This window comes from Leopardus geoffroyi, chromosome B2, assembly GCF_018350155.1.
Source record: "Leopardus geoffroyi isolate Oge1 chromosome B2, O.geoffroyi_Oge1_pat1.0, whole genome shotgun sequence".
NCBI lineage: Eukaryota > Metazoa > Chordata > Mammalia > Carnivora > Felidae > Leopardus > Leopardus geoffroyi.
Genome location: NC_059332.1, coordinates 51,902,495 through 51,919,605, shown reverse-complemented (window position 1 = coordinate 51,919,605; position 17,111 = coordinate 51,902,495). Strand labels below are relative to the sequence as shown.

The 17,111-nt window shown below is 37.1% G+C and overlaps 1 protein-coding gene across 13 annotated transcripts in view; it reads right to left on the bottom strand.

Annotated features, from left to right (window-relative positions):
- The window catches only part of LOC123608530 (muscular LMNA interacting protein), a 250,015-nt gene that overhangs the window by 26,652 nt on the left and 206,252 nt on the right, over window positions 1-17,111 (bottom strand). For 10 of the 13 annotated variants that reach the window (XM_045498558.1, XM_045498567.1, XM_045498559.1 and 7 more), the window contains one exon: window positions 7,934-8,140. The exons of the other annotated variants lie outside the window; for them this stretch is intronic. In XM_045498558.1, coding sequence (XP_045354514.1) covers window positions 7,934-8,140 — 207 coding nt within the window. The remainder of the gene's footprint in view (window positions 1-7,933; window positions 8,141-17,111) is intronic. 13 annotated transcript variants of the gene reach the window in all.

The window sequence follows — 17,111 nt, the reverse complement described above, 5'->3', positions numbered from 1 at the left end:
AACTATTTATTAACAAATGGTTTGTTACACTAGTAGATCTATAAGATATTTATTTTCAAAACAAAAAAAAAACTATTTTTAAAAGTATTTTTTTTCCAAAACAATAGGAAAAATAGAATAGATACACTTTTACAAAAATGTCCAGGATGGATCAGGACACGTGTCATCTTCCACAGGAATATATGTTTTCCTCTCTCCATGAAAGATCTTCACATCTTGCCCTGACCCCCAGCAGTCCTGATCACAGCCTGGGGTCTGCAAGCTGGAGTGATCAGGGCTGGGAGGGTCCTGGGCAGGAAGAACAGAAGTAGGAGATGAACAGCTAATGCTCTCCTGCTCTGAAGTAAAAGCTATTTTTCAAGGGGCTACTCCAGAGATAGGCATTGAAATACTCCAACTGAATGTGTTAGAAAAAGCTGGCTCCAACACATGCATAGAAAATATACAGTAGAGGGGCACCTGGGTGGCTCAGTCGGTTAAGCGGCCGACTTCGGCTCAGGTCATGATCTCGCGGTCCTTGAGTTCGAGCCTCGCATCGGGCTCTGTGCTGACAGCTCAGAGCCTGGAGTCTTTTTCAGATTCTGTGTCTCCCTCTCTCTCTGACCCTCCCCCGTTCATGCTCTGTTTCTCTCTGTCTCAAAAATAAATAAATGTTTAAAAAAAAAAAAAGAAAGAAAATATACAGCAGAATTTAATAGCAGTGGAACCAATGCGGGGATACCTATGTGAGGAAACCTGCCACACTTATCTCTTTGATGAGACAGAAGCAGACTAGAAATAAAAGAAAATGGTAAATGGCCACAAACAAGGTACAAGGATCATGCGTTTTAGGAAACCAAAAGTGAATAAAATGGCTGCATAGTCACAAATTAGGCCTCCAGATAACACAATTTTTCGAAAACTGAAAGAGAAGATGTCCTCAGAATGGCTGTCAATGTTCTCCTGGGGCTTCAAAGCTGTCTCTCTGTCTATAAAGATGCTGTTCTCATGGATAAAGCCTTGCAAGCTTTCACTGTAAATAGAGCCTTCCTGAGTAAGAAATCCCAGCCTCACTCCTGCCAGCACATCAGAAAAATCATCCTGACTGTGAAGGTCTAGTTCTCCTTCCCTCCTCTCAGTACTATTCATAGGTCCGCCATGTGTTTTCTTGTTCGTTTGTACTGCAAGTCGGAAGAAGAGCGACCCAGGGGAGATGGCAGTAAGAGAGAACTTCCTGTCCACATGGCCTGTGGTGGTGCTAAAAACAAGGTAGAAAATGGAGCTGGGATAAGAAAAGAGGAAAAAATACAGAAAACTGAGTGCATAAGTGGGGAAAAGGAAAGTAAGCCAGAAGAATTGGGATTTGGGTTTGACTTAAAAATTAAAAAGAGAGCTGCGCCTCAGAGATAATGGGAATACAACACAGAAGAAATGAGGCAGAGGATGAAGAAAGAATAAAGGTTATGAAGAATGATCAGCTTTCAGTTACATACTTTATATGCAGATTAGTTTTCTTACTTGAAGGCCAGGAGAGTAGTTGAGACCTCTGTGGTGATATCTGAGTGGTGCTTAGAAAAAGTAATCTTTCTAAAAGAACTGAATTCTCAAAAATAGAGGGTGTGGGTTCCTGACAGCACAGTCAGCTAAGTGACCAGCCCTTGATTTTGGCTCAGGTCATGATCTCATGGTTTGTGAGATCAAGCCCTGTGTCAAGTTCCATGCCGACAGCATGGAGCCTGCTTGGGATTCTTTCTCCCTCTCTCTCTCTCTCTGCCTCTCTCTCTCTCTTTCTCAATCTCTCTCAAAAATAAATAACAAACAAACAAACAAAAAATAGAGGGTGGATCCACTAGGCTGTGAGCTAGACATCAGCAGATATGCTGTGGAAGGTGTTATTAACTTTGAAGATAAACATTTTTATATAAATTACAAAATAGAGGAAAAATTGGTAAAATGACTGGGGATGAGATAGTTGTAAGATAATGACCCTCCACACCCAGACCTATAACTCCTCTGTACCCTTTATTGTATCAGCAATGATATATGGCCCACGGCATAACATGTCAAAATTAAAGAAAATTCTCTTGCATTCTGATAGCCAAAGTTTTGATTTACAGGATCCTGGACCCATTTAGAACATAAACATAGATTTGTGAATATATATATAATATAAATTACTGTCATACCTATGTCATCTCGGGCCTTAACATTTTATTACCAGACTCTGAACTTCATTTGACTAGTCCCTGCTTTTCTTTTCCTGAGGGCTCTTCTGGGATTAATGCTCCCATCCCACAGGCACAACCCTCAAACAAAGACAAGCAGGATTCCCCACCCTGCCCGCCCTCCCCCGACACTCCACCTCAGATTGCCTCACTCTGAGTTGTCCACATTGGCTCCTAGAATTCACCAGCAAACTCAAGCTCTAATTCCCACATGGTAACTTGCTTGATGATACACCCTTTATTCGACACCTTCTCCTTGTCTCAGTTCCCTACTTCCTTAACTGGTGTTTCCTAGAACCACCTCCCAAACTAACTACTCATACATGAAACTTCTTCTCAGGGAAACCAAAAAAAGACACAATTGATTCTCATTATTCACAATAGTTATGGTGTATTAAGTCACTGCAAATATGGAATTAGCAAATCCTGAACCACTGTTCCAGGATGAAATATAAGATTAAGTTCCTGCGAGTCTGATTACGTTTTCATCAGTCAATCATATATAGTCTTGTTTAATGTGTCTTTCTGTTTAAAGATATCTTATTTAATACATTAATATTCATTAACATTGAACCTACAACTAACAGCCCTATTATTCATGCCTAAAGAAAGCTTACCTGACATGTATAGTTTCTCTGCGAGGCACATCATAGCCTTCTAACGTATAGAACGCCAAACAGAACTTCAGCACTATGCCTGAGAGGCCATTTTAAATAGTGAAATCACCAAGAAAAAGCACAGAAATTCAAAATCTGTGGTACTGAGACATGGAGAGAATGATTGCTTATAGCATGAGAGCTAAAACAAGAAAATAGAACATCACCTTGTTCACCCCACTGGGAACATGTGTACAGGCCAATCAAATATTGCATTGTTCTTCACATGTCCACAGATGACCACAAAAGTGCAGTGAGTATTGCTTTCAGGGTTACCAATAAATTCTAGTGGGTAGTCAAATTCTTAAGTACGGACTCCTAGAATTTTCTACAAACAAGGGGGCAGGAAAAGAAGAGTAAAGAAGGATATGTAGATTATCTAAATCGATGATTCTAAGAGGACCTCACAGAATTTACCTGCTCCCAAGATGCAGGTAACTGTGTTTTCCACGTATACTGTAGGGGCTCAGAAGTAACTAATCTAGAACCAATGAGGGCATGCCATTTAGGTGAAGAAAGGAGGAAACAGCAGTGTATTATATGACTGATGGTCATATACCAGACAGGACTGAAAACACCCAAGTAGATACCAGAGCCCGCATATGGCAAAGAAAGATCAGATGTCCCCTGCCTCCACCTCCCCACCCCACCTATGTTCTATGTTGAAGCACTCCATAAACACCCTGGAAATTGCACGCAACCCAAGAAAAAGGGAGTTTCTCAACTGAGTGAAATTGTATTAAATGTACTGATAAATCCATAAATTGACTCATATTTAGTTTCTACTTAAAATGGAAATAATCCCAAATATTCAAGCATCTTAGGCTCCTAGTGAATAACCTGCATCATTTTAGGATTTGTTCATCATGAACACACATTTATTTATGGCTATACCTACAATGTGAAAAGTATCATATTAAGCATGTCACACCCTAGATGGACACTAGGACAATCACATCAAATGAATACAAGGTAACTTGTAATATACAGGAGATACGTTGGCACAGGCAAGGATTATAAAAATTAAAAGGAGAAAAACATCCCTGAATGTTGATGAATGGGGAAACTTCAAAGAGGAGCAGGGATGGTTTGACTAGTCTCTAAAGGATGAGAATGGTTTGCCTTGCATAAGTAAGGTGAAAAACAGGAAGGTATTTTACATGAGGAGAATGCAGGAGCAAGTTAAACAGTAAGAAATTCCCAAGGCATGCCTGGAGGGAAAGAAGTCAATTGGTTAGGGAAGTAGAATAATAAGAAAGAGTAGGGAGAGATAACAACATGACAGACATAACAAAAGAAGAATCCATTCAATTTGGTGAATGATCAGCAGAAAAAGGATATATTCTTAAATCAAAGCAGAAAAAGGATAATGGCTGAATCAAGTTTTGAGTTTGAGGACTGAGTACTGTGTTATTAACGACAGAAGTAAGGAAGCCAGAACAGAACTCGTTCGAGGCATAATGAATGATGAGTTTGAAGTGACAACATGACATCCGAGGGGAACTGACAAGAGAGCAGCTGAAGATATAAAACTAAATCTCAGAGGAGAAACAGAATAGGAAATGTGGATTTGAGAATGATCAGGACTAAGATAATCACAGAAGCCTGTGAGTGGGTGGGTATCTGAAGGGAGGCAATTAGAGAGAAGGGGTAGAGGAAGAAGTGTCCACAAGAAAACAAAGAAGGAGCAGTCAGGGAGTTGGAATGTAGACATGATCCCAAGAGTAGGATGAGGAGGGAGATTCAAAAGGGCATGATCAACTGTGTCAGCTGCTGCAAGGGATAAAAGAGACAGAGGACTGAGGAAATTCAGCTGAGTTTGCTGACAAGCAGTTTATCTCCAGAGAGCAGTTTCAATAGAGTGGTTGAAACAAAAAGACAGAATGCTTTCAAGAGTGGGTTAAAGCGCGAATTTATAGAGGGAGAATGAAGATAATGGTTATTGATCACTTTGAGAGAAAGAAAGTCTTGAAATTACTACGCTTGTGGCACTATCAAGGAAAAGGAGGGAGATGTGTTCATTTTGTCTTTTTTTTTTTTTTTTTTTTTTTTTTTTTAGGTTTCTGCATACAAAAGGGAAAGCGTCCAATGAATACAGGACAAATGAAGATTCAAGAAAATGCTAAGAATGGCACTCCAAGAAGGCGTAATAAAATCTAATTCTTATATGGTTGTTATGTCCCAGATACTATCAGTATCAGTGCTTTGCATCAATTAGTACATCTTAATCTCATAATACTCTAGTAAAGTGTGTATTAGTATCATCCTCATTTTGCAGGTGAGTTAATGGAGGCATGCATAGCCTAAATGACTTAACCAACATCACTCTCTGGAAGGAGTGGGGTCAAGAAATGAACTTAGACAGACGGTCCAGAGACATCTTGCTCTTATCCACTGGGCTACGTTACTTTGAGGAATTAAAGAAAGAAGAGTAATAACTCCCTTCATGAGACCTCAAGAAAAAAAGGACCCCCTAATTTATTCCAAGATGAAAAGGAAAGTACCTGAGCATCATCACATGTGATATGACATCATATGATGGAGCTCTATCTTGAAACTAAGAGAAGATAGGGATTAAGGTAAAGATATAGGACATGCGGAGTGGGATGAAGATTTAGAAGAAAGAATGTAGTACAGATTCAACAGAAGAATAATAAAACCTGTTAAACACCTTTGGTAGCCCCAGTTGATGAGGGACCATCAAAGGTAGTTAAGTCAAGTTCAGTGTGGCTCTCCAGGGAGATATATGGGAAGATTTGAGTTTGGAGATAAGCCTAGTAGTTAATGTTGGGAAGCAGGTGTGGCAACGACATTAGGTATTGAAGAGAAGGTAATTTAGATAGCAGATTATGTTTTACAATTGCAGGCAAGAAACTATTTCAAGTAAAAAAAAACAATTCTTGAAACCTGGTATGCTACTGGCCCAATATTTATGACACAAAATTTGTAAACATAGATATCAAATTGGGTAATCTGTATATTTTGATGGGAACAATTAAAGTATAAGGCTATTAGATGTTTTGAATCTTCCATCAAGAAATATTGTCTTACACTATGATTATATTATTATTATTATTTCTGATGTTATTGTTTCTTTATTCAGTATCAATAAATCTCAGACTCTGAAAGACAAAATCTATTATGAGGACTGTATAAAATGAAAACAGTTGTCCAACCTCATATCACTTTTCTATATTGTTCTTTACAACCTCACTAGTACAGGTTAAAATATGGATGAAATACTGACCCTATCCTTGAACCTCCGTGAATGTTGAATGGTTCTAGAAAACAGCACCAAAATATCAAAAGAATGAGCTACTTAATGCAATTGATATCTATAAAATACAATTATAATCCCATCATAGATGATAATTTATAAGACAATTGTTATGTTATTTTCAGAATCATTAACTCTATAGCTAAAAGGATTTCATAAATGTTGGCAAGGATTAAATCAGGAACAATTTCAAATAATAGAAAATATTTTAAGAATATTATACTTTCCCTGAAATATTTGTTTTTTCTAAACCAAGTGTAAGAAACAAACAAAAGTCATAAAAATGTCATCCTGAACCTCATCTAAAAAATATTCTGTTTTCAGAAAATGAATATTTTAAAGTTTAATTCATGGTTGATAATTCACTAATGATAGATGCTATTAAATATGAAAGATAAAATATTATTCATATAGTAATGTTCACTTTTTAGATGACTGACTCTCTTTAGACTGAGTTTATGAACATTTCCTCAAAAAAAAAATGGGGGGCCCAAGGAATATTGTACCACTACACTCTGGAACATATTGATTCTGGCCTTTATTGATTTCCAAGTACAGGGGTATATTCCATTAGATATAGAGAATTTGCAAAATAAATGGTTTTAAACAAGATTTTGAGTTTTACAAAAAAAAAATTAACTGCACGTTAAATTTAACTAATCAATTCTTTTATAAAGTTTTCAGAATCTGAGAGTCTGTAAGTAGCTAGGATGTCCTTACGGTAATGGTCAGAAAAGCAACAGGTACTTTTATATAAAAGCTTTGTGCGGCACCGTTGACTGCTTGCTTCTAATACAACATTTGTGATTGCATTCCAAAGCCAACTATAAATATTTTTCACTTAAAATACATCGTATGTATTTAGGGGCGCCTGGGTGGCTCAGTCAGTTAAGCGTCTGACTTCAGCTCAGGTCACGATCTCACAGCTTGTGGGTTCGAGACCCACGTCAGACTCTGTGCTGACAGCTCAGAGCCTGGAGCCTGCTTCAGATTCTGTGTCTCCCTCTCTCTCTCTGCCCCTCCCCCACTCACACTCTGTCTCTTTCTCTCTCAAAAAATAAATAAACACTTAAAAAATAAATTAATTAATAAAGTATATTATATGTATTTGAGTATATATTTATAGATATATAAAATATGTATATATGTAATATATATACATGTGTAATATGTATACATATATACATATTTTAAAGTACCGAACACCTCATTTTACATATCCCATCACTATGCGTTGTGAGGCAGATAGACACATTTTAAAATAAAATGTTAATAGCATAAGGTATAAACTTGTTGAAACACTCTGCTGTATACCTGAAATTAATGTAACATTGTGTCAACTATACTCAAAAAATAAAATAAAATAAGATGTTAATATTACTTTACAGATATTCGTAGAAATTCTAATTATTTCATTGCTCATTGGCTGTGATAGTGCCTCCTGATTAAGGCACCGCAATTTAAAGAAGCTTTTTAAAGAACATTGAACTGAGACTATAAGATAAATTAATAATGGCACCTTGTAAGGTTCTGGAAAATTTCTCAGGATTTCCACTTTGGGGTTTGCACAAGAGGCAAGGAGGAATACAAAACCAGGAAATGACTTTGAAAGCAAAAATAAATACTTACTAACTTCTCAAGGTTAATTATTATCTTTTTATAAGGTCGTGGGCTTTAACACAAGTAATTAATAGTCTTAATATATATGTTTCTACACTTAAGTTTTAAAAAGCTAAGCATAAAGAAGTTTCACAGCACAGAACAGAACAGCTCCCACCTTGGCAGGGAATTCTCACCTTATTATATGTGTTGCCACTAAACAGGGTGTGAGAATTCCCCTGTTCATCACTCAGTGAGAAGGAGGACAAATGACTGAAGGGTCCTGGGGTAAGACAGTCAGCGTGTGAGAGAGTCTGTGGAGGCAGCAGGGACTTAGCAGAAGGATAGAGTCTAGTCTGATATAAAGGGTGGAGAGAAACAGGCTTGTGAGGAACTGTCACATCCTGGGAACAAGAAAGGTATAAAGAACATGTTAGTGGACAAAAGTCAAGCTCACTTGGAATTAAGTCTAAGTATAATAGACGTTATGTCAGAATCTCTTACTACTGGGGAGCCTGGGTGGCTCAGCCAGTTAAGCGTCCCAACTCTTAATCCTGGCCCAGGTCATGATCTTACAGTTCGTGGGTTCAAGCCCTGAGTCTGGCTCTGTGCTGACAGCAAAGAGTCTCCTTGGGATTCTCACCCTCTCCCTCTCTCCTGCTCACTCTCTTTCTCTCTCAAAATAAATAAATAAACTTAAAAAAAAAAAAAAAAGAATCTCTTACTACTAAGAAGGAAACCTCTCCTCATAGTTGGACCCTTCTCCAGACACCTGCTTTCATAGTATATTGTTTGTCTCTTTCAATAATTCCTGTCAGTCTCCTCTTCCAGCCTCTTCTGCCAAACTAAACAAGCACCTGTAGTGTCGCCTGAAGGGTGTCAAGGTCGTTATTTTTGAAAGTATCAAGAGGAGAAAAGTTTAAGGAAGGAGAGAGATCCCAAAGGTGATAGGATGAGATTTAAAAAGTCTTCCTTGAAGAGGTAGGTAACAGTGGAAGTTATTTTAAGAGGACTTGTGATCTGGTCGGGAAGAAATGGGGGACACAGAGGAGCGCCTCGTAGAGGATATCAATGCGCAAGCAGCGGAGCGGAAGTGTTGGTTTAATTCGTGGTACAGTAAATGGCCAAATTGGGCCGAGGACCGGCAAGGGATCAGGATAGGCAAGAATGGAAAGAACCATGAGTTCTATGCCAGGCAGTGTGTTGCTTTGGAGAGAAACTGGAGATTGTGCATACAGATGAGTTCAAGTGTAGAAAGAGGGAATGGGGTCTTACCTTGGGTGAGTCTTTAACCTGGAAAGCAGATGAATGTGAAAGACTTTGAGGAAATAGGACCAGAGATAAGACCAGGCATTGTGAAAGGGGCAAGGAAGCCATAAGAGTGGGAAGTCTTGAGCCTACAAAGAAAAGCTGCAGAAAGGGCCCAGATATGTATGTATCTGTGAAAGATAGGGCTGCTTTTTTGCAGATAAATAATCACCTCTTATATTTCTGAAATTGTTCATGTAAGGAAATAAATTGGCAGTGATTGTTCTATAGTAAAAACCCTCAGGACATGAATTTTATAAAGTGAAATCTGCTTTACCCACTTTTGTGGCCTCAGAGTCAAGTACAATGCCTAATACAATAGATGCTTAATGCGTTAATGGCCGAAATTTCAGAGGAATATAATGTTTTCTATGAGTTCAATAATGTATTCAGTTATTTCTCTACTCCATGAGCAATGAATGAGTATATTTGGTTTTGTGTGAAATGGAAATTTGGTACGAAATAATACACATTGTTCAAAATTATATTTAGCATGCAAGTAAATTCAACTTTAAAACTGTACACTTAATATTTTGTTATGTAGGTTTAGTTCATTTTTCCAATAATGTATTTTTAAGGCACTGATTGGCTTTCTAAAATGTACCTTGATGTGTTTGCTGTATCAGTAGATGTATTATTTCTTTTTTTAAGCATTAAATTCAAAACTGACTTTAAAAAACTCAGAAAATTTAAACAGAAAATTATAATTCTAGATCTTTTAACTTTGTAGAAATGAGAGGTTATAACCCTCTGAACCTTGAAATGGTGACTAATTAGTATCTTGTTTGTGCTGCAATATTTATTTTACATATCAAGCCAATACAAATATTTTCACTCACACACCCTACAAGCATACATAATTATAAAAAAAAGATAGCATCCTATTTACAACATTCTACATATTATTTCTCTGTATTTTCCCCCACCTTAACAACAGCTTTGGTATATTTCTATGTCAGTACATGAAAGCTTTGGATGTCCTACCAAAACACATTACTGAGTTATCTCACGGATGTAATCGTCACTCAGTGAATTCTCGTGGAAGTTCCAGGTATATTACCCAAAATAGCAAATCACTTAACATTGTGATAAATTTACCACCTCTTTGCCAGGTTTTACACTTGTAATTCCTTTCTTTTGTCTAATTCCATTGGCCAATACTGCTAACATTATTAAATAATAGTCATGTTATTGTGCAACTTTAATGGAATGCTTGTAGTATTCCATTAAAGATGGAATTAAAGATGGCTTTTAGATTGAAATGTATTCTAATTTTGTTTTATTTCTCAAACAACTATTCCATTATTTTATCAACAATTAAGTACACTTCTTAATCAGGGTGGGAAGTGATTAATCTGAAAACTGAGTAGCACACACAAAGACTAGCTGTGTAAAAAAAAAAAAAAAAAAAAAGGTGACATTATTATTGACAGTTGACAGTGCTTAGGAAAAGGTGATCAGAACAGTCTGGTTTATATTCTGGCCTCAACTTTTCTTGGAGGGTTCAAGATCCATTGTAAGGATGTCAGAAGCCACGTCTGTAGTCATGCAGGGGAAGCAGAGGGTTTCTTATATGGGGGAAATCTGGCAGGGCTAAGGCCTAATCAATCAGGCAGCAAACATTTCCTGTTTCTACGCTCACTATGGCCAACCTCCATCTCTCAGGAGTCGGTCAACTCTGCAATTCTGTGGGGTCAGATGATACCAGCTATTTCAGGCAGCTCGGCAGGGAGAGGACAGCAGAATTGTATCAGCACTTGGACAGGTCATAGAGAGCTAAGAATCTTGGCCAGGCTCACTTGAGCACTGCCTGGTTGATAATACAGTGCAGAGGAGAAGGGATTCTTGGTGGTGACAGCCTCCACATCTATGTCACCTGAGGCACCAATCTGCTAGTTGTCTTCTATGCTTTTCTTAAGCTGTCATCCTGCAATTCTCTTTACCATTACCTTGGAAATGTTCTTTGCCTATCTGTTATGTGCCATCTGCTGTTTCCAGTTGCCAGGCCTTTCTTGGTTTCCTCTCATATTCACTGGGCCCTAAAGGAGCTTCTTGGGGGGGGGTGGGGGATGGAATATTAGAAGAAAAGTTTTGACCTTTGTATGTTGAAAATTTTGTTCTGCCCTTACATTTAATTTTCTGGATATAGGATTCTAAGTTGCAGAATAATTTCTTTCAGAATTTTGAAAGTATTTTTACAATTTCTGTGTTACTCTACTGCTACTATTTTATAGGTATTTTCCCAAAACATTTTATGTTTATGATTTCTATGGCCTTTCTGATTTCCAGTTTTCTTTTGCCAATTCTTATAAACTTATTTCTCATTTTCCTTATGCATAGGAAACGTTATTGTTCTTAAATTCTATACATTGTATACCTTATTGATTTATTTTTATTCTCTTTTTAATTCATTAACCATGTTTAGAGTTGCACGTTTTCTCCCAAGGACTATTTTAACTGTATTCCATAAGTTCTAATAGACAATAGTTTCATTACTTTTTTTTTCATTTCTTCCCAGGTAGGAATTTTATTTTGAATTTCCTCTTTAATCAAAATTTTGTTGAAAAACAAATCTTTCACTATACAGATGGCCAGGAAAGCCAAATTGTCGTAATGTATCTTGAAGTTTGTTGCTTTTTAAAATACTTTGTCATAAGATAACTTTAGAACCTCCGAATGACTCCAAAGATTTTATTGGTCCTTCTCCATCTCATTACTATAAATATACAATATTATATATTTAATATATATTACATATATAATCTCCATCTCATTATTATAAAGATATACACACACATAGCTTTACCCCTATGTTTCTATTACTATATATAGGAATCTTGACTATATATTAATGTAACATATATAACAGGCTCTCTGTATACATAGTGCATGTGTGTGCACATCTACATCATCCTTATCATCATAACTATCTGTGGATGTTGATGTAACTTCAACTTCATACCTACAATGTTTTCATATACTCTATTGCTGATTATACATTCACGGTTTTCCCATAGAACTGTACTTTTATTATAAAGAAGTCACTCACTTTAGGGAGTAAATTTTCTCTGACTTACTTCTCTTTTAGGTCCCCAAAGTGTCACTTTCTCTTTATTTTATATCTAGAACACAAATGCTATATAATGAGACTAGTTTTAAATTTATACTTTGATCTAACTGCATCATAAAATTACAATATAGTGTCATTTGCTCACTACTTACTGCTTTAAATATTCAGAGATGTTTTCAAAGCATTTTCAAAGCATTTCTAATGGTATCAAAGGAATGAATTTCAGTGTATCATTCTATAGTTTTCTTTGTATTATTTTACAGTATTTTATGCAGCAGGAAGAACATATATATTTCCAATTAAATTGGGTTTTTAATTTTTCCTTTATGAATATTCCTCAAAAAAGATGCTTATCACTGACTTCCATAAAACTTTAAACATTGTAATATTAAATACCTCATGTCTTTAAACATTACTGAAATTACACAGCTTCTCCATGTCCTGATGCCTACTCTGTAACTATCTTATGATGCCATCATATAATTATTAGTTAAAACTCAAGACAAAACTATAAATGTAGCAATGGGTATATTATTATTAATAATGAATTAATAATATGGCTATTAACAAAGCTTATACTACATATAGATATTATATCATCTCTGCCATGTCTTGCTATGTATTCCTATATTAGTGGTATATTCAATTTAGATTATTTTGTGGGAGATTTTTTTAAGGTAAAGTCACTTGTTAATTTTATGAGGATTATTTTACTTAAAAATAGTTAATGTGATAAATCATATGTCCAACTGGGCACATGAACTTCCATCAAGGACAAAAGGCTTAAGCAACAGCCAAGTGAGGGCTCTCTGTTCAATGCACCAAACTGGAGAGCTGACACTTTCCCAGAAATCTCACTTTAAAAATGCGTACGTTGTGACTATCTGGCTCTCAGGCTTACAAAGGACACCATCGTAAACCCATATAAATAAGCAAAGCTTAAAATATTTCCTATAATTCTAAGTCAGGAAGTCCCAACTCTCTCTGTGAAGGTCCACTTAGTATATGTAGTAGGTTTTACAAACCATATATTCTGTCACAATTACCATGGTAGCATGAAAGCATCCTTGGGTAATACATAATGAGTAGACATAGCTGTATGCCAAGAAAATTTTATTTATAGGAACAGGCGGTAGACCAGATCTGGCCCACAGGTAATAGTTTGTGACCCCTGTTTTAGATTGAAAGAGTCAATAAAATCTTTACCATGTCTGACTCACACCCCACCTCCACCCCAATGAATTGTCTTGAGGTTGGTAGATACTACTTTGGAGATCACTATTCTAAATGATTCCTGAAAATGAACATCATCTACCCTGCTTTAGCATTCAATAGATGAATCTTTTAATGTTCTAGTTTTTGAGGGAAGGACAGGAGTCATAAAATTGTCTCATACGTGTTTCTATCAGTGAGATATGTTAACAGTTATTTCTAATAAAATGCTGTAAACTGTTTTTCATTTACTTGAGAATTGTCATTTTCAATATAAAAATACTCAGCACAAATTTTTTCAGAGTAAAATAAGCTTTACTTAGGAGCTTGTTTTTTAAAAAAGGATTAATTATTTTGGTTGATTATATCATATCCTAAAAACCTTAAAGATCGCAAGAAGTTATGAAGCAAATAATACCTTGGTTCATTAGAGAAAAATTTAGCAGACAATATGCAGTGAATACATTAATTTTGCTGTGTCTATTAAGAGAACTGGAGATACTGAAGAATTAAGTATTGACACAGACATCCAAAAATGAATGCTATAGCCATATCGACTGCATTTGCCACTCTAGAAAAAGCCTACTTTCTATTCAGCCATCAAGTCAAACTATTTAACTTCAAAAGCTGTTTTCATTGCAACACCAAAGGGCATTTTAAGGCACTAAGGGCTCTTTTCATTAAAGCCTGCACATCTGAGACTCTTTTGTTCCATCCTGGCATTTGAAAGTTACCCCCTTTTCTGTGGTTCCAAAGTAAAGGGTGAAAATCTACTTTCTCTCTGCTCCCTCTGTCCCCACTTCACATATGCAGCTATTTGTGCCCCTGGAAACTCAGAGCACCACTGGGTGACATTGCTGGAGCCTTTAACCACATCCTCTCTCCCTTCTACCTCTTATTTTTAAATACAGCTCTTGTTTTCAGTTTTCCTTTCCTGCCTGGAGCTTGTAACAATTTAAAAATCAGAATTATAGCATTTCTGGGGCGCCTGGGTGGCGCAGTCGGTTAAGCGTCCGACTTCAGCCAGGTCACAATCTCGCGGTCCGTGAGTTCGAGCCCCGCGTCAGGCTCTGGGCTGATGGCTCAGAGCCTGGAGCCTGTTTCCGATTCTGTGTCTCCCTCTCTCTCTGCCCCTCCCCCGTTCATGCTCTGTCTCTCTCTGTCCCAAAAATAAATAAACGTTGAAAAGAATTATAGCATTTCTGCTACAGTTTCGGTTTGAAACAACACCCTCCCCCTTCATAAAGTGAAGAACAGTTACAACGTATTTCGTAACCAGTGACTCCTTCAGCCAAAGGCGTATCAGCATTTTACAGACACTGTCACAGAAACCCCAAATTACCAAGAAGAGACTGTAATTATCTACATTCCCCGAAGATCAAGCCAAGATAAATTAGGTCTCTTAATTTTGAACATATGGCATAACTTCTTGTTTATCAGTCCTAATTCTGAAGAATTCATATGCATTTTAAAAACAGACGTACTTAAAGCCACACTTATCTATTTCAAATCCTCATTTGAACCAAAAAAATGTAAACTTGCGAAGTATGAAAAGACATAGCATATGCTTAGCTTTTTCAAATCCCCCTCACCCAAAAAAAGTTTTTAAATGATTAAAATATAATTTTGAAGATAGGCTTTGGATTATTTAGGGCTTAGAGTCTGACTGTCTAACAGCAAGCTTCACAGAGCAGATGAACTAGATCAGCGTGAAGATATTTGATGGCGACGTGTTCAAAGGACAAGGAAGAAAATATTCTGTAATCAATCGCAGTGGGCACTAGAGCGTTAAAATGCTGAGTCTTATGTTTTTCTATACACATAGTTTAATTCTTGTCTTAGGTTGCCCGCCTACATGTATTTGGTGGAGAGGAACAACTTATTTGAAGAAGTCAAAAAGCAACATAGAAGAGAGACTTCTGTGACTTCTCCCAACAGTGGGGAGAAGGAGAACCTATTTGGTGACCCTTTAGCAAGGAGTCAGTGCCCTTCTTCCAAAATTATAGTGATCTTAAAGGAAACAATAACAATAAATATTTCAAATGTGCACTCCCTTGAAAGTGTCCAGAGCCCTTTTGCAGTGACTATTTCATGGAATCATAAATGGGTATTAATATGCATACCATTACAAATGGAACTGGTAGTCCCATTTTTCTAGGATGAAATTGAAGTTCACTGTTTCTAGGCTCACATAGAATCCATGTTCTTTCCATTGCATTCTATCATAAAGTTTCCTTTGCAGGAAGCAGAAGAGTCAAGGACTGCAGTTACTAGCAGTCAAGATCAGTCCCTTAATGGATCAGAGGACCAGAGGAGCAGCCCACGGCAGGTGCAGCCCGAGTGTGCAGTGGACAGTTATGAGTGAGGAGGTATGGAGGATTGCAGAGAAGGTTAAGAGTGGCCAAAAGAGGCTGAGGTCAGAGTTCAGAGTATGTAGAATCCCCTAGAATCTAAGCTTCATGCTGCAGGGATATTATCTGCTCCTTTTCCAGTAGAGTCTCTCCTATCTATTGCAGAGCCTGGCACAAACATTAAAAGGTTGGATGCAATGAGTAGAGAGAAAGGAATGAGTGTGGAGAGAAGCTGCAACACCATTCATCAGGAAACCATAGCACTGCAGGGACTGCATGCCAGGCAATAAGAACAATTTGTTACGATTTTGACCTAAGCAGGAGAGTAGAAGGCTTTCCATCTCTCCAAAGGTATGACCCAAGTAACACTTGCTCTTTTTTTCTTTTCCTTTTTCAAATCACCTAAGGGTGAGAAATATCATGCAATAGTATTTAAATAGTATTTAATAATAATATTTATCATATTATAATAATATTTCAGTAATATTTAATACTATTTACTATATTATAATAATATTTAAAGACATAGACACAGAATTTCAGGGTAAGAGGGCACTGTTGAAAGTATTTTGTACAATGCCCACATTTTGCAGGTATGTAATGAGGCCCAGGATCAGGAATGACTCCATCCAACAGCATGCATTTTTCATACAGACTGGCTGATATTCAAAAATTTCTCCTTTTGTTTGATTTTCTTGAAATCTCACAAGCGGGGAAATACAAGAATGAGGAATAAATGTCTGGGAAGATGGGGAAGCCATAACGTTGCTGAAATATCTAGAGCCAATGAAAATGTATTCCCTTTATCTAACAGGACTATCATTACAAGTAGAGGCTACATGGAACGTGGGAGATTCCATAAATGGAGGCTTACTTACCTCCTTTGTACAAATCAAATAGGGAAAAATTCTTAGTTAAGACACAAAAAGAAGACACCTAGTCACTGTCAGTTGAACTGAAATGCCCTTAGCAGGGGTATAATTGAGCTTCATTAGTCATAGTATTCTTGAAGCTGGAAGGGAACCAAGAAATGGTCTGGTCCGGGATTTCTCGATTCCAGCACTACTGACATTTCAGGCAGGAAAATTCTTTGTTGTGGGAGACTGTCCTGTATATTGTAGAATGTTTAATAGCATTTCTGGTCTCTACCCACTAAATGCCAGAGGCATCCCTGGTTGTGACAACCAATAACGTTTAGGGCAATGTCACCCCAGTTGAGAACCACTGGGCTCACCCAATCCCCTTACTTCATGGATGAGTTTCCTGATTCACAAATGCAAAGGGTAGAGCTGGTTAATCACACTTCCACAACTACAAACCAGATTTCAGAACTCTTCCAGCAAAACCAAGCTGTTCTAGTTTTCTTTTGATTCAATTATACATCAGAACGAATAAGGTCATCAGGTCCTGCCTGGATGGGGATTCTAAATTCAG